At 39.4% G+C, this 18,773-nt stretch overlaps 1 protein-coding gene across 3 annotated transcripts in view; it reads left to right on the top strand.

Annotated features, from left to right (window-relative positions):
• The first annotated feature begins 3,004 nt into the window (after positions 1–3,004).
• Positions 3,005–18,773, top strand: part of TEX15 (testis expressed 15, meiosis and synapsis associated) — a 36,180-nt gene continuing 20,411 nt past the window's right edge. Inside the window, exons 1-4 of one of the 3 annotated variants that reach the window (XM_081943316.1) lie at positions 3,005–3,157; positions 10,943–11,066; positions 14,268–14,433; positions 17,636–17,879. In XM_081943316.1, the coding sequence (XP_081799442.1) occupies positions 10,961–11,066; positions 14,268–14,433; positions 17,636–17,879 (516 nt within the window). In that variant the 5' untranslated portion in view covers positions 3,005–3,157; positions 10,943–10,960. Of the gene's footprint in view, positions 3,158–3,204; positions 3,468–10,942; positions 11,067–14,267; positions 14,434–17,635; positions 17,880–18,773 lie in introns of those variants that run through there. The other 2 variants (XM_081943315.1, XM_081943317.1) reach the window with 2 other exon arrangements.

Below are 18,773 nucleotides of genomic sequence, written 5' to 3'. Positions count from 1 at the left end.
TTGAAATGAATCTACTCTGTAGAATTTAGAGCATTTATACAATAGGCACTCCCATTTTTTCCTCAACAGAAAAGACTCAGAACTGTTCAAAGTAAGAGAGATTTGAGAACCAGTGAATCATCAGTGCAAAATATCTTGAAAGATATGCATTCTATGGGCTGTTGAAGACTTAAAAAATTCTACATAGGGGCAAGTATGGAAAGTGCATTACAAATATGACACACGACGTTTTTTTAATGTTGTAGACAGCCATTGTGAAATTGTGACTTTGCTAACACTTTTCCCCATTTTTCTACATAGAAGGATGTGAACAATACTTTTAAATTTTGTTTAAAGTGAAGAACTCTGGTGAAGCTTAATATTTGCTGTGCAAAGCTATCCTGAGTCTATGACAGAAGGGAAACCTCTTGTACTCTGTAAGACAAAGTCTTCCCTCCATTTCCAAATGTCCAGGCCTCAATTCGCAGAGAATAGAGGCCTAAAGTGCGAGATCACATGAGATCAGTAGCACAAGATCTTGTCGTACATTAGGCCTCTGTTTTCTTTGAATGCACCAAAAGCCTGAAGCAATGAAGCAGGCAAATAAACTATGATAGAGGAGATCTTCGCAAGGTAAGTGAGTCTCCACAGGCGAAGTACCTGTGAAGACCCAGGTGGGGTGGGGGGAATAGGTGGGGTGATTGGTGCAGAGCCTCTGCGGTTGTTCATAAGAGCGAACAACTGCTGTGGTACTGCAATATTCATAATTTCAGGACTTGTTCGTAAATGCCGGGGGGGGGGCTTATTGCATAACTTTGAATGTTCACTAAGGGAATGCTCATAACCCAGGGATTACCTGCAATGCTTCCGAACCAGACGGTAATGCAATATTACAGGATGCTGTCGACTGTCCCTCTATAGAAAGTGGTAAGGATAGATGAAGGAAGAAGCTATCTCATAGTACAGAACAGAACATAATTCTTTATTGGCCAAGTGTGATTGGACCCACAAGAAATTTGTCTTTGGTGCATATGCTCTCAGTGTACATAAAAGAAAAGATACATTAATCATGAATCGTAAGGTACAACACTTAATGATAGTCATAGAGTACAAATAAGCAATCAATTCATACTAGGAAATATAAATCGTAAGGATACAAGCAACAAAGTTACAGTGATACAGTCAAAAGTGGGATGAGATGGGTGATAGGAACGATGAGAAGATTAATAGTAATGCTTAGCGACTTAGTAAATAGCTTGACAGTGTTGATGGAATTATTTGTTTAGCAGTTGAAGGTGTTTGGGGAAAAACTGTTCCTGTGTCTAGTTATTCTGATGTGCAATGTTCGTCGTTTTGAGGGTAGGAGTTGAAACAATTTATGTCCAGGATGTGAGGGGTCTGTAAATATTTTCACAGCCCTCTTTTTGACTTGTGCAGTATGCAGGTCCTCAATGGAAAGCAGGCTAGTAGTAATTGTTTTTTCTGCAGTTCTAATTATCCTCTGAAGTCTGTGTCTGTCTTGTTGGGTTGCAGAACCAACCAGACAGTTATAGAGGTGCAGGTGACAGACTCAATAATTCCTCTGTAGAACTGTATCAGTAGCTCCTTGGGCAGTTTGAGCTTTCTGAGTTGGCGCAGAAAGAATATTCTTTCTGGTGCTTTTTTGATGACGTTTTTGATGTTAGGTATCCATTTTAGGTATTGAGATATGATAGAACCTAGAAATTTGAAGGACTCTACTGTTGGTATTGCGTTGTCTAGTATTGTAAGAGGTGGTAGTATGGGAGGATTTCTCCTAAAGTCTATCACCATTTCTACAATTTTAAGTGTGTTCAGTTGCAGCCTCGTGGCCCCACCATAAGGCTAGTTGTTCAACCTCCAGTCTGTATGCAGATTCATCATTATCTTGAATCATTTGTGAGTTGAGGATGAAACAAAGGCAATTTCATAGAGGCTAAGAAAGGGCTGCCAGAAGGATTCATACTGTGGCTCTGAAAAAATATCCTAATCACTGATATACAGCTTCCGGGCTCAGAAAGATACAAAGATTGAAACGGAGTTAGCCATCAATATCCATACTCAAGCTTGATTTTAAAAAGGACAATCGGGAAATGGTTTTGCTATCCTACGCAATCTCATCTTATCCTAATAAAAGATGAACTATTGGAAGAGAAATGGCAGCAATTGATGCTGGTCACTGATCAGGTGGAAGAGTGTGTCTTGGCAGATCATCTGATCTTTAAAAAAAAGTCTGTCACGCACTATAGATTGTACATCTTGTTGTTATGGTAGAACTGTAGTAATTTTAATCCAGAAGGTAGAATGGCAGTAGATTAATTAAATTCTGTATTGAGAGTTAGTTACAGCCAGCACTATTCAGCAGCAGACATATTAAAGCTACGGGAGGGAGCCCTACAAACTGAATCTTTCAGCTACTTATCAAAACACCAAAAACAGTTATGTATGCAATCACCTTGAAGAATGCATATGAAGCACCCAGAATATTTGTTATCTGATTACCACCAGTCACATTGGCTTAGTATGATGGGCAAACTTAGCTACACAATTCACGCCAAGACAACTCCACAAGTGAAATTCAGGCAATATCATTGTTAGGAATAGCCAAGTATTATTACAGAAACTTGGGACTCAGAAGGAAGAGGATGGGCTACAATCCGCACGATCCAATATTATATATAGTTTAAATGTAACAATGTAAATGTAAACTCTTACTATAGAGTTGCATTTATTAAAGATACTTTTTTCATTTACTTGATTCTGCGAGAGAGATGCGATGTACTGCATAGGGCATCTTTTATGTCGGAGCAATTGTAGTGGGAAAGTAAACCGACATTAAGCTAAACTCTTGTTCGACTTTGCTTACTAGAGAATTCTTGAAGTTTCTGACGCGAGGCGTTCTGGCAAACTCCACCGCCTCGCGCGACGTGTTTCTTTGCTTTGGCCTTTGCGGAGCCGTGGTGGGCGTGGGCTGCGCGTGACGCATCCGGCCCGCGGGCCGCCAGTTCGACACACCTGGGCTGTCGTAGGGCAAAAAAGAACCTTCGCGTGCTACAAGTGGGAGATCAGCCCCAGCCCGTCACGCAAACCAGCGGTCCTTTCCCGAAGAGAGGAGGATTAAACAGCTGGGCCGGAAAAGATCCCGCCTCCGCTGAGAACGGTAAGACGTTTGGCTTGGTCTCCGCCCCACCCTGATCCTGAGGAGCCTATAGAGGGCTGCGCCCTGGGCTGGCGCTGCAGTTGGCGCGATGGTGGCGGTGGCGCGTCAGCAGCAGGAGCTTAACGTTCGCCCGAGCGGGCAGTGGGCGCTCAAGCGGTTTATTGGATGCGCTGCTCGGACGGGAATGCCGGAGCCCAGCCTGGCGCGGCGGCAACAGGAGTGCTGCGGGAAGCGCGATGAAGGCGAATCCAAGGGGAGTCCTGAAGACGCTTTATGTAGGCGGGAGGATGCTAGTGGTCACGGATCGATCGTGAGTGACCAGATGATTATTCCTTCGCTTTTACTCGAGATGGGGGGCGGAGATTGGGGAAAGTCCCTCCGTGCTCGGTTCCCAAGATCGTTGGATCCTGGTAGCTTGGAAAAGTTACTCGTTGCTCCCTGTCGGATCCCGGTTGTCCTCGTTCCCAATTCTTTCAATGCCGGCGCTGTTGTCCCGCTAGAGGCGAGAGGCTCGCCGAGATGGAGACCGGGGGTTGGATTCGGGGCCAAAATAAGCGAGTGTTCCTGGACTCCGCTCAGTCAAGTAGCGGTTAAATTCCAGGTGTCTTTAAAGTTAAAGGAGGGCTTGAAAGCAATAACACCCCCCCACCCCAGCCCCGGTTCTCTCGTTGCTCGTTGCTGAGCCGTTGGAAGTGCGCGAGTATAGTTTGAACGTGAATGTTCCATTTCGTTAATGAGGGAAATAGCCGTTAACAATTCGTTACAACCCCCCACACATACACTTATGCCCTTCCGGGTGTGAATCCAGTGTTTCAGTACAGGAGGCTTTGGGATTGATGTAGTGAGCTGACAATCTGCACTTGCGCTCTCTTTTGCTAAATATCCAAGTGCTTCTTCTTGCCCCGGTCCCCAGCTGTTTTCACAATAGGAACGGTTAGTACTCGTTGTAACTAGTACTTTAGTACTCTTCCTCTAGTTCCTGGCTTGTATGATTGGTTTTAACCTTGAGTGCTGTATCTGTTCAATCCTATTTAGAGATACTCTTATTTGTCGGTGTGCATTAAAGAGATTAAAATCTAAATGCCACCCATCTATATACAGATTGAAGTCTCTGTTCCTTGCTTTTTATGTTAAACATTTCCAGGAACCTTCTATGTGGAAATATGCTGCACTAAATATTTATCAGTCATTATCAGTGGATTGTTGGCAAGTATTTAAAGCTTTAAATTATACATTAATAACTTAAGTATTAAGCCAAAGTATAAAATAGTTTTAACTGGAAGACAAATATCAAATTCATTGAAGTTTGGATAATAAAAGTTATTGCTTAAATATTCTTTAAACATTTTTAGCTGGTTATTCCTATGAAACATTATTAGCTTCTTTTCAAAAGTTATTTTAATGTTTATTATTGAGATTCGTAATATTGAAATCAAGCAAACAAGAACTTGCACCCTCTCCTATCCCTTTTATTTGAGGATATTGTGAATGCTGATAGTTGTAATAACATAATAATAATAAAAAGTGAAACAAATAAGACTGAATATATTTGAAATTAAATTCTTTGAAGTCAGTAATATTTATTCTAAAATGAGCCCTGTAAGCTCTCTTTTAAAGTTTACCGTGGTCTAATTTCTACTACAAGTCTACAAACAAGTTAATATAAGTCAAAAGATACTATATTGGATTGCAATATATTTAATATCTTTTAATTCCATTGGATTTATATCAAATCAACTACAAAGGAATTGTGCAATTCTTTGTTGATAAGAAAGAAAAGGGATAAGATTTTAATATTCTTATGTTTGGCTATGACTTTTGCAGCTAGCATTTTTCATTATGCTCCTTCAGAATAGTTTAGTTACTTCTGAAAATTAGTCTGAGGAATATTAAATAGATCTGAACACAAATTTTAGTTTCTTGTGGATGTTATAAAACGTACTGGAAGCACATTGCATACATTTTTTACAAAGATTGGATGCTTCATTTTATATCCTACTATTTAATAATACTTGGTCCTGGGGAGGAAAGCTATGGCAAATCTAGACATCATAGAGACATCTAGACATCTAGAGACATTGCCCTGCCAACAAAAGTTTGTATAGTCAAGGCTATGGTTTTCCCAGTTGCAGTGTATGGCTGTGAAAGTTGGACCATAAGAAAGGCTGAGCCCAAGTAATTGAGGTTTGAACTTGGTGCTGGAGAAGACTCCTGCGAGTCCCTTGGACTGCAAGGCAATCAAGCCAGTCAGCCTTAGAGAAGATTAACCTTGACTGCTGTTTAGAAGGCCAGATCATGAAGATGAAACTCAAATGCTTTGGCCACCTAATGAGAAGGAAGGACTCACTGGAGAAGAGCCTAGTGCTGGGAAAGATTGAGGGCAAAACAAGGGGACAACAGAATGAGGTGGCAGGATGGAGTCACCAAAGCAATTGGCATGAGCTTAAATGGACTCCAGGGGATGGTAGAGGACAGGAAGGCCTGGATGAACATTGTCCATGGGGTTGCGATGGGTCGGACACGACTTTGCAATTAACAGCATTTAAGAAGAGACTCAAATTATCAGATTGCCTTTTAGGACATTCAGAAATAGATGTAGATCATGTAGCCCTTTAATTGTGCAATTCATTAGGAAAATTATCAACACTTCTCAACAAGGACAGATGTGGTTGCATTCATAGTAGATTTCTAATAAAGGAATAAGTGATGCTTACATAGTTAATTCCAGCTATCCATTATTTTATTTAAATTACAATGAGCTTCACACTACCAAGTGGTTATTTTACTATTTCAGAGCAGCAAATTCTGTTTTTCTAGCGTTTGAGATTCTCATTTGAGGTTTCATTAATACATATTTTCATTATTCCCCTTACATTTATTGAATATAGTTTATGGTAGATAATTTTTTGTTTTCTCAACATTGCTGCTCAGCATCATTCACTATTACATGTTCTGGTTGAGGTTCTTGAAGATTAAATTTCCTAATGCATGAAAGAATACAGTTTACCCATTCCTGGATAAGGGTTTCCAATTTTGTTTGTTGGGTGATGGAATTGAGGAAGAGCATTAGGATGGAATAATGCAATGAATTCTTCATATATGTTAACTAAGTAGAGAAACTCCAGAAGCTTGGTAGGTTTTTCAAATTATGGTTTAATGTACTTTTCAAGGATGTTAGTAGTAGAAAATTCATAATATTCTGTTTACATTATATGTTATTTGCTCTATTCTAATATTCAGAAGAGGAGTGGAAAGCTTACATTTATTAAAAAGCAACTAGTTTATTGACGGTAATGAAAGTACCCCTTACTCATCTATATGGCATCTTAATAATCAGAGCATAATAGAAGTCTTTGCGTGTTTACTAAAAAGTTAGTTAATTGTATGCAGGACCTAAACCATATGCGACTTAACTTTTAAAAACAGTTTGAGACCTGAAAACCCTAAGGCAGGGATGCACTGTACTGTCCTAATGTAGAAGGGAATTATAGGAAGAAAGCTGTATTATTCATCTGTATATCTGTGAACTACAACTCACAATTTAATGCCTTTAAATAAGATGTTCTCATACTCTTCCTGCTTTGGGAAGAGGGAATGAAAATGTTAATGGTTGGGACGATAACACAGAATGGGAAAAGCAAACTGAATGGGGTAGCATCATAGATAGATTTCTTTCCTGGGACAGGTAAATTTATACGTTCGACAGTGTAAATTGTAAACATCAGTGATGTAGTTGGAGAAAGCTCTTTTAGCAATGAAAAAAGGCCATAGGAGCGAAGTTCTGTTAAATATTACCTGTATCTTGATTGTATGAGAATAAATATGGTACAGAAATTATGGTAGGGGAGCCTGCATGCTCTTAAGTGAAAACAAAAAGTCTTGAGGGTATTATAGAGGGATGGATCAATTTCTGAACTGACTAATCAGTGCTGTAAAGTTATTAAAAATTAAGATTTGCTGCATAGCACATAATGAGGAGGGGGCACAATTGGCTCAGTGGTTAAACAAGCTGAACTTGTTAGCTGGAAAGCTGACATCCTGGGTGTGATACACGAGCACCACGCAACAGGGTGAGCTCCAATTGCTTGCTCCAGTTTCTGCCCACCTAGCAGTTGAAAGCATGCAAATTTGAGTAGATAAACGGGTACCACTTTGGTGAAAAGGAACAGGGTTCCATGCACCTCATTGTATAGTCATGCTGGCCACATAACCATAGAAATGTCTTCAGACAATGCTGGCTCCCTTGTCTAAGAAACAGAGATGAGCACTGCTCCCTAGAGTCAGATACAACTGGACAGGAGAAAACCTTTACTTTTACATTTACCTATCGGTAAAGGTAAAGGTTCCCCTCGCACATATGTGCTAGTCATTCCCAACTCTAGGGGGTGGTACTGATCTCCGTTTCAAAGCCAAAGAGCCAGCGCTGTCCGAAGACGTCTCCGTGATCATGTAGCCTGCATGACTAAACGCCGAGGGCCCACGGAACACTGTTTACCTTCCCATCAAAGGTGGTTCCTATTTTTCTACTTGCATTTTTACATGCTTTCGAACTGCTAGCTTGGCAGAAGCTGGGACAAGTAACGGGAGCTCACTCCATTCCGTGGCGCTAGGGATTCAAACTGCCGACCTTTCTGATTGTCAAGCTCAGCATCTTAGCCACTGAGCCACTACGTCCCTAATAGCCACCACGTCCCTAATTTACCTATATCTGGGGATAAAGGAAGTGTTTCATTTGTTCACTTCTGAAACTGTCCCCACTCCCATGCACATTCTTTAGAAGGGGGGCAAGCCTCATATTTGAGACCATTTCTCTCTCTCTCTCTTGCTAGTTGATTTTCTCACCGAGGCCACCAAGTTCTCTCTTTTATATATCTTGATCTTGTTGATTTCCTTGCCCTTCCATCTTTCAAGTTCTTTGAGGTTTTTTCGCTCTGCATTCCTTACATTTTCAGTCCTGCCATAATGATAAGAAAATGCTCGGTTATTTCTTTACTTCTCTGCTAACATAGTAGTATTCTTTCTTCACAATCTCAAAGAACTAGTATCCTATTTAAGAAGAGTAGCTTTTACCTTCAAGTACCGTGTTTCCCCGAAAATAAGACAAGGTCTTATTTTCTTTTTACACAGAAAATATGCCTTGAGCCTTATTATGAGGGAAGGGTTTATTGTTTTGGGGTTGCCGGGCAGCTGCTCTCTTGCGAGCGGGCTCCCAAAGACCCGGGCACAGCCTCATGTGCTGCTGCGACAGCGCAACACAGCAGCCATGAAGCGACCACACTCATGAGCAGCCACCCGGCAAACCCCCTTTTCAGCTGGGCACAGCTCCATTCACTGACCTAGGGGTATCGCCAAGCCGCGTGAGCGCCTGTTTGCTGCCGCCCAGCTCCCGTGGCTTGGCACCTTCGAAATGGCAGTGAATGGCGCTCTGCACAGCTGGAGGGGGGGTTGCACGAGCGGCTATTCTGCTTTCACTCATGCACCTGGTTGTCGGCCAGCTACTGGCAGAGCATACAGCCATAGAGCGTACGACCAGAGCGACCACTGCCGGAAGACTCGGTTTGGAAACCGCAGAAAAAGCCATGCAACGGCGGCAGAGGTGCCCTGGCTCTGCGGAGAGAGCTGCGCCAGGGCATCGTGAGGCTGGCAGGCACATGAGCGAGAGCGGAACAGCCGCTTGCGCAACCCCCTCTCCAGCTGTGCAGAGCGCCATTCACTGCCATTTCAAAGACGCCAACCTGCGGGAGCCGGGCGGCGGCAAACAGGTGCTCATGCGGCTTGGCGATACCCCTAGGTCAGGGAATGGTGCTGTGCCCGTCTGGAAAGGGGGTTTGCTCATGAGTGTGGTCGTTTCATGGCTGCTGTGCTGTGCTGCTGCAACACTGCAACACAGCCATTCGTCCCATGAGGCTGTGCCCGGCTCTTTGGGAGTCCGCTTGCAAGAGAGCAGCCGCCCAGCAACCCACCTCTTCAGCTGGGCACAGAGCCCCTCAACAACCTAACTCTATCCCGAAGGTGCTAAGCAACATGATCACCTTTGCCTCCCCCGGTTCCCGCGGCTTGGCACCTTTGGGATACCGCTAGGTTGATGAGTGGCGCTCTGCCTGGCCGGAGGTGGGGGGTTGTCCAGGGGGCTTATTTGCGGGGGAGGGCTTATATTTTTGCCCACCAGAAAAATGTGGCATGGCTTTATTATCACGACATGTCATAATTTTTGGGAAACACGGTAATTACCTGAAGGTAATTACCGTGTAATTACCTCCTCTGACCCTGGATTTTTCCGGAGTTCTAATTGAAACAAATGATGGCCATAACTTTGTTTTAAGATTGTGTTGCCATTTGGATTACAAGCTTCGAAATAGCTTTCAAGCAGCATGTTTGTTCTAGAACAGTGGTCCCCAACCTATCTGGCACCAGGAGCCTGTTTTGTGGAAGACAATTTTTCCATGGACCCAGGGCGGGAGGGGGGGAAATATTTTTGCACACAACCTAGATCCTGTGCATAGGTAGATGAAGCTTGCCCAGTGCTTGCGTGGCTCAGTTCCTAGCATGCCATGGACCTGGTACCAGTTCATGGCCCAGGGGGTGGGGATCCCTGTTCTAGAATGCTCTGCTGTCACCTTCTTAACTTAAATATATTCCTGGGATTGCATAGCTATTCTGGCAAGCTCAAAGTGCAGCACATCTTTGGTTTGTTCCCTTTTCCATCATATCACAGTTTTCTTCATACATGAACAGCAAATATTTTTCCCCCTTTCACATTCCGCCCAGTTTTATTTTATCCCTACTAACGGTATTTCTCTTTCAATTTCATTTCAACCATCCATTTCCCTGTCCCAATGCAATAAAAATTATCCATCATAATTTTTATTGCATTTATTAATAAAGTTGCGCAGTACTTTCATTTTTTAAAAAAGGCTTCAGAACAACTATCTGCAACTGGTGTGGTAGCCCTGAAATTTCATATTTTCCAGAGTTTCTGAAAATAGAAGTGATAGTTTTAAAAGAATTGCAGATGGGTGCTACATCACATGGTCCAATGAGTACAGCTGGCAGCCACCTGTTACGATGACCTTGGTTCCCACAGGAAAACTTTTTTATTTTGACTGTAAGTGGGATATCTACTTCCCCCCTCCCCTTCCTTCTCAGGCTTCATGACAATTTTGAGGCAGCACAAGATGGGTTCAGCCAGGTTCACTTCAGAGTTGACAAATTGTTTCTTACACTTCATCCTTAAAGCATCTATAAAAAGTTTTTATAGTATAATAGTAACAAATAAGTTTTTCTATAAATTTATAGCCTATAAAGCTGTGATACTAGAGAAAAAACAGGATAGAAAGAAAAAGAATGCAAAGTATTAGATTCTGATTGATAAGTACGTACTTTATCTCCCTCTAGTGACTAGTTAATACAGGTGCCTTCAGAAATAAATCCTTTAGCTCAGTACAGTTATTAAATAATGAAATGTATTGCTGAAATCTTATTCTTCTTAACTTAAAGTACAATTATACTGAAGCATTGTAATTGTAATTTGAATTTGAATAGATTTAACTGATGCCCACTGTAATAGCTACCTGGTTGTGATTTGTGATATTTCAAAAAAGCAAGTGTTTTTGCTGTTTTGCAATTTTTGCTTCTGAAGTTATGGGAATTAGTTTGGATTAAAACTGGAACCAATTGAGAAGGATGGAATCCAATTCACAAGCAAAGCAATTAAACATAATATTTAAAAAGAAATCAATTAAGCATACAATTTGATAATGTTTCTGCTTTTTGTCCTCAATTTAGGTTGAAAACAAAATAGAAATGGAACCAAAGATGGAAGTAATAAGGAAAAATATGAAGGGATTATTTTTGGTGGATCAAAATTGTCTGAAAAAATTTACAATTCCTAAAAAACCTCCTGATAAAGGTACAGTAAGCAAAGCAACATACACAGTTCCATTTATAAACTATATTATGTATGATGTATCATGATCTGAGTTGGCTAATGTTAAGAAAATTAATTTTTATGGCAGAAATTGTGCCATGTTTAGACACTATACTAATCCTCATTTAGCAACTGCCTCAGAGAGTGACTATTTGCAATTATGATGGTGGTGAAAAAATAACTTCGTCACCAGTGCCTTAATTTACAACCTTCTCAACATGTATTTATAAGTCACCTGTTCATCATTACAATCATTTAGTACATGTGGTCCTTTTGGACCTGTTTTTTTCTCCCCCACATCCATAGAGTGGAGAAATGGCCTAAAGAAGCACTCTCTTTTTGAGCAGCTTTTTTCTGCAGTACGGGTAGTTCCTCGACTTACAACCATTAGTTTAGTAACTATTTGAGGTTACAGTGGCACTGAAAAAAATGACATGACCATTTTTCACAGGACTGTTGCAACATTCAGATGGTTATATGATCAAAATTTGGATGCTTAGCAACTGGTTCGTTCTTATGACAATTCAAGTTTCCCAGACTCATATCCATTTTCGCGACCTTCTGACAAGCTAAGTCAATGGGAAGCCAGATTCACTTAGCAACTGTATTACTAACTTAACAACTGCAATGATTCACTTAACAACTGTGGAAAGAAAGGTAATAAAATAGGTGAAAACTCACTTAACAAATGTCTTCCTTAGCAATAGAAATTTTGAGCTCAATTGTAGTTGTAAATCGAGGATTACCTGTATACCACTGTTTCTCTAAAAATTGCTAACCATAAGTTAACAAGCTCAACTCTCTGATCTTACTTCAGGAGTGTCCAACTCAAGGCCTGCGGTCCGGATCCAGCCTGCAATGTGGTCGGATTCGGCCCACGGGACTGTCCTGGTCTATCCAATGTGAAGAGGAAAGATCAGGCCAGCGTGGTTTCGGCCAGGTCTACCCAGTGCGAAGAGGAAATATGTCAGCGGTTTGGGGAATGGCGTCTAGCTGGCCATGCTCCAGACTGCTGGTCATGCCCACCAGCCCCCCCCCTCACAGGGGTCAACCCCTTGAGGTCAACCACAACCCTGATGTGGCTCTCAATGAAATTGAGTTTGACACCCCTGCCTTACTTAGTCAATTGGCAGTTGCTGCCTATAACTGATAAAGACTTGAATCACTTTCACAGTAAAGACTTTTCTTTGCTTCCTAAGTGATTAGTGACTCACAGGCTTGAACAGGCTAGGCAAGTAAACTGACTAAGTTTCATTTTGATGTGTATGTCCCCATTGTGTGCCTGATTATTCTTTTATAATCCTTTCCTCTCCAATGAAGGTAAACACAAACATCAATTAAATTCTTACTTATAGAAGTAATCTTGCCTAGAGACTGGCCCAAAGTTACCCATCTGGCTCTGTGCCTCATTTATGGGCTGCAGACAAGGTAAAGGAAACATTATGGGGAAGATAGTAAAAAAAAAGTTATTGCCAGGGCATGTTTGAATCAAAAAGGAAAACACTCTTCAAGTAAAGATTCTAGACATATTGTCAGCACCATTGGATAGGGCAGACCAAGAAATCTCCACAGAAAAGTTAAATTGACATTATTTATTAGCTGTAATAATAGTATCTTACTAGTCTGATGCGCTCTACCTCCTCCCCTTAAACATTGGTGAATCAGGGAAGCATTCTATGTGAGCCATTCTGAATGTTACCGTATTTCCTTGCTCTGAACTTAAAAAAAATTCTACATGCCCCTTTTGTCTAGGTAAGAGTTCCTGTAAATTTCCATCAAAATTATTTTCCTTACTCTCTACATAGACCTATCCAGAAGTATTGTACTACAGTACTTCTACTGCAGCTGCTGTTCCAGTTGTTTTCTTTGGTCTGATTTTGGATTCAGACTATGAGGTTCCTGAGGGGTGGGTTTTGGCAGGCACTACTGCTGGTTCACTCATGGGTATGCTTCACATTTGCATGCGCTTGATGTGCATGTGCAGTTCAATTAAAAATGTTCTGTACATGCGCAGAACTCAAAAACAAGATGATGGCGCCATCCGGGGAACCCGTTCAGAGGCGTGGCAGGCCTGGGTCACTGCCGATTCCAGCGACCCAGGCCGCCAAACTACTACCGGTTCAACCAAACCGGTAGGAATTCACCACTGAAGTTCCTCTTTCAAATACTGGAGTATGTACTAATGGTCTTGCCCTTGATCATGGCCTTGATTGGACTGTATATGTTTTTTTAATTGCAAAGAGGCTTATTCAAAGAACAAGGTAAAACATAGTTAAAGAATAAAACAGAAGGAACATTCTGTGTGCAGAAAAAATAGGAACAGCTGGAATTTTAAAATACTCCCATCAAAGAAGGAACAATATGAAGCAGAAAAGGTAAATATTTATGTTTGGAGACTGTGTGGCCCCATTAAGAACATTAAGTTATTTTCTATGATTGAATTTGGCTAGCTTACCCCTGCAAAAAGAATCTGAAGATTTAATTTGAATAAGTGTCCATTCCTGTTGTAGAAAGTGGTAGATTTATTTAATTCTTATACATTATTGTAGAGGCTTCAACTCAGCTGATCAATGTGGAATTAAAACCTGCTGCAGTTATTTTTTAATGCAGAGTTTTACCTGAGGAAGAATCAAGTTTCAAAATAGAGTCTGAAGGTTCCTTAATTGCAATGCATGGTCTTATAATATAATATAGAAAGTATATGTTATGTTAAAAGCAAAAATATAGACAGTGATGAAATCATTGCACATTTATTTAGTTAAAATAAGATTATGCATTTTAAAAATCATGATAAAGATATCTCCCCAGTTATTTCCTCTCCTAACATTTATTGCTAGAAAAGTATTTTTTTCTGGAAATTTTCCAAATTAGCAATAACAGTAACACTTAGATGTATGAGGCACTTAGATGTATGCCCCATAATGCTCTACAATACTGCCTGGATGGTTTGCAACGACCCAACAATCTGTGTCCTCATTTTGGAAGGCTGAGTTAACCTTGAACCAGTCAGTATCAAACTCCTGGCAGTGGGCAAAGTTAGCCTGCAATACAAACAACTGTGCCACCACAGCTCTTATTAATTTTGAAACATTTAAAATTATCTTTGTAGAATTACAGTACTCTCTACCATGGTGAGAATACTGATTTTTTTATATTTTTTTGTTTCCTTTTCTTTATGTTTAGATTTTTTAACAGAGTGCCTTGCTAATCAGAGGGATTATAATGAGATTAAACAACGTCTGAATGAAAATTGCCTTGACATAAAGGGCCGTTTGGAATCTTTATGGCAGTTTCATAAAATAGAGATGGTTCATAATAAAGATTTGGAAGAAGAATTCATTGCAAAAAGGTGAATTGTCTTAACATAAAAATACAGGTCATTAATGATTTCAGTAAATGGACTTTTTGCCCATGATTGAGCTTTTCCTCAGGCATCTTTACAACAAATTGAGATAGTGATCAGCCTAAAGTGATCAGCCTGCTTGAATGATTTGAACTGGTGTCTCCTCTGGTCTAAATCTGGTGTATTTGTCAGTGTTACATGTTTCTGTGAGGAAAAATTCACATATAACCTGTAATCAAGTTCAGAGATCCCAATTAACTAATCCTTCTTCCAGTCACAAACCATACAGCAGGCTTCAATCAGTTGCTATTCTTCAAGACTCTCATTACTTCAGATAATTTCTCTACTATTTTGGACACATCCTTTAATTGTGTGTGTGTGTGTGTGTGTGTGTGTGTGTGTGTGTTTACACTGGTATACAAGCTGTATACTCACTACTTTGCAAGTACCATTTCTTCAATGTTGTCACATGAAAAGATATACTTAAATATTTACAAAATGTGAGGGGGGTGTATTCTCGTGTGTGTGTGTGTGTGTGTGTCTGTATGATCCTATTGGAGTTATGTAGCTATGATGAGATAAATATTCTGGATTTTTGCTTCAGTTTGGCCAGTTTTAGAGTAAAATCAGACATTATGTTTGGTAGGCAGTCTAATTTCTACTTGGGTCTCTAACCTAGTGTTAAAATCAGTCCTAATCTTTAAACTGTTTGTTCAAATTTATGGCTTTCTATATTTATAATACAGATAACTATAATAATAAAATCATCTTTTTCTGTTTGTTTATTTATTGGATTTTTTTTCTAATCACTTCCATTATCTGGGTGTGTATGTGTGTGAGAGAAGGAGGTATGAAGTTTTCTGCACTAAAGGCACAGAAATGTATTATACATTATATTAACAAACTCTAAACTCTAATTTGCTTTGAAAATTTATCTTCACATATTGCATAAGTAAATACTGCATTATATAAGCAATCTGTGGGCTTGAATGTACTCCATATTTTTGCACAAGCTATAATTTGAAAATTGGAATATAGCAGCCAGCTATAGCTTATGGATGCCTTCTAAAACAGAATTAGACCACAAGGATTTTCAAATTTTATTACATGTTTTATGCCAATGTAGGTAGTGCTGGGGCAAACAGGAGGCAAAGCAACAAGTAAAATGGAGCCATCTATTCTATTTTCCTCTTTACATAGTCATTTAAAGACCATTTGAAGTTATGATGGCCTTGGAAAGGGTGCTTTCTGACTTGTAAAACACTTCGGGTCATTATAAAATGTTTACTTCTCCCCCCCCCCCCAACAGTATGTGATGCATTTTGGGCACAAGTCAATGGGGAAGCCAGCAAAGAAGATTTCAAGCAGTAAGGATGGAGGGGAACTGAAATCCTTCAGCAAGCAGCTCTTTCACTCCATCTGCTTACAGACCTAGGAAACTTAACTACTGCAATCTGGAGTGCTGGGGCTGCAGTTGTTAAGTGAAGTAGTCACATCAATATCTCACTTAATGATCCTTCATTCAAACAACCAAAATTCTGGTCCCAATTGTGGTCATAGGTCAAACTACTAACTGTAGGTTGCTGGAGAAGGTGTAGATTATTCTTGCTGAAGATCATTTGCTTTGAAATTAAGATGAAAGAAACAGAAAATTAGGTTGTACGGTAATTAAGTTGTCTAGGTGATATATGACCTTGGCAATGCATCATCTCTCCTAATAGTGGACTAAACACAAACAAATACCACATCTGGTATTTATTTCTATTCTAACTATCCTGTCCCTACTCTCTCGGACATCAAGCTTCAAGAGAAGGATTCCTGTTAATTATAGTGTTTAATAAGTGTACAGTATTGTAACATGCAAGACATTTTATCTTGAAATTCAGAATGTAATATTAATATTAATAGTGGTATTCATTTGTTTTCCATATGGAGAGCAAAAAAGCATTTAAGTTAACCAAACAATATGCTCCAAAGAATACTTTAAAAATATAATCCAAAAATACATTAACGGAACCTTTGGGAAAGTTTAAAAGTTTATTTAAAAGTTTATTGTACTATTAAATGTCAAAAAGCAATGGAGTAAAATCCTTGATATTTGTGGAAATCTCAGGTAATCTGTTGGCTAGAAAATATTCTACTCAGAGCTATTAATGGCTATAAATCCATAGGGCCATAACTACGAGAGCCTGCCAAGCCTTATAAAAAGAACAATATAATAGTACATAGAAGATTGATTCTATTTCCCCCACTTGACAGGGATAGAGAGATTATTAAACTTTCCAGCTATAAGGGGGTAAAAGAATGAATATAGGATATGCGAGAGCGATCCTATAAGCTGGACATAGGGTATTGACTAAATAATTAAAAGTGGGGAAAGTTCTTCCAAGCAAAACAATCTCATACAGTGTGGATACAGTAAATTATCTATATTTTTCCAGGTATCAACTTAATTAAGGATTCTCATTCATTCATTAAGGCCAATTGAGACTAAATTTTGAACTAATAAGTTATAATACAAATCCACAGTCCTGCCTCCCTCCAAATGTGGACAAAAATATTATATTGTAAGGTCAATTAGGGAACTGCCTGAAAAAACAACATATCAAATGAACATTTCTGATGGCAAAGTTGAATTCAAATTCTTATCCCTAGAATCCACACAATTTACACAATAGGGAATTCTTAATAATGTCCCTAGAAAATTGTACTGGACAGATTCAAGAGATCCTAGTCAATTATAAATTACCTCAGCATACACCATAACCTTGCTCTGAAACTTCTTGGCTCCCCCCCCCCCTCCAAGTTCAATTTCAGCATCCATTCCAGTGGATTTAGTTGAACATATAAATAATTGTAATAAATAAAAACATGGATTTGTATCAAATGTTAAGACCATGAATGCAGAAGAAATGAAATGTATCGGGCTAATACTTCAGTTATGGAGTGACCTGGGATTCAGTAGGAAGTCCATAATTTAATAGCAGCAAGAATATAATGAAAGTAAATATGAAAAGTGTTATTATTTCAGCTACTGCAATAATTGATGCATACTAAGATGCTTTATATGGTCAGGCCCAGACATCTTTCTCTTAAAAGGGGGAATCTAGAGTATATTACTAGGAAACAATGAAATTGGCTACTACCTTTTTAAATTAATTTGCATAAAGAGTGGAACCTGCCTTGAAAACATCTTTTTCATTGTTAGGACTGAATTGCGTGAAGAAGGAAAGCAAGATAAAGAACTCTCTAGCTTTTTAGTTGTCTCTAGAGATGAAGTGCCACAAATTTGTCAGAATGGCCTATGTACCGGTGATTCCAAAAGAGAAATAAACATTATGAAAGAACTAGGAAATCCTCAACTTGGAGTTTACTTGTTCCGATATGCTGATATTGCTTTGAATTATGCATCCAAACATTCATTTCCAGTAGAAAATATCATTATATTCAGGGTAAGTCTTTATATATCTATATATTTTAAAATTTTAAAGCAATTACTCTGTAATGTGGGGAATCATTGGTTTGGATCCTGAAGTAGCCTTTATTCTGTGGAAGGAATTTGTTCCAAACAGATTTAAATCTTTGAATATAAGTTTAAAATGAGCGTTTATAAGGATATGGGAAAGCTGAAAAAGTATAATTACACATTTTTTAAAAAACATAAGTGGAAATCGGGAGAGCAAAAGAAGACAGATGATGAAGTGTTCACAATGTCCTTATGCAAACACTTTCATTTACATGTATTTGAATTTGATATTACATATTGATGACATCAATTTGTGTCTGTATGTGAGAGTGTGTTATTTTAATGCCTCTGTAGCTTAGTGCAGACACCGCTGATTGAAACAAAGTCCATGATTGTTCCAAGGATTATTTCTAAAACTGTTTACCAGAATCTGTAATTATTGTTCAGCCAACTATATGGTGAGAAGAGTTCAATTAAAAAACAACAGCAACTCATTAGACAAAGGGATTTGTGTAAGAATCCAAGGAAAAAAGGGAGAAAGTGTCTGACATTCAGACTTTATTGAGGGCAGTCATTGGTGCAAGCCAGCAGCTTCCTCTACACCTGTTAATTTATAAGATTCTGTCCAGCAATCTAAGAATTCCTAAGAACCTGTTATAAAAATTACTTCAACATCTTTTTTCCCTTCCTATCCTTTCCCCCAGAAAGCCATTCTGTAGCTTATTTGCAATACTGATAATGGTGGCAAGCCTATTATAGTATTTTGCTGAAACTCAGATTTAACCTTTGCATGATATTTGCTATCATAATGCCCCTTGTTTTACTTGGTGTTTTACTTATTCCTTTCTCAATCCCAAGGACAGGCCAGTCCTTGGCATTT

Source organism: Natrix helvetica (assembly GCF_964273705.1).
Source record: "Natrix helvetica genome assembly, chromosome: 2".
In the NCBI taxonomy this organism is placed as follows: domain Eukaryota; kingdom Metazoa; phylum Chordata; class Lepidosauria; order Squamata; family Natricidae; genus Natrix; species Natrix helvetica.
This window is presented reverse-complemented; position numbering and strand designations above follow the sequence as displayed.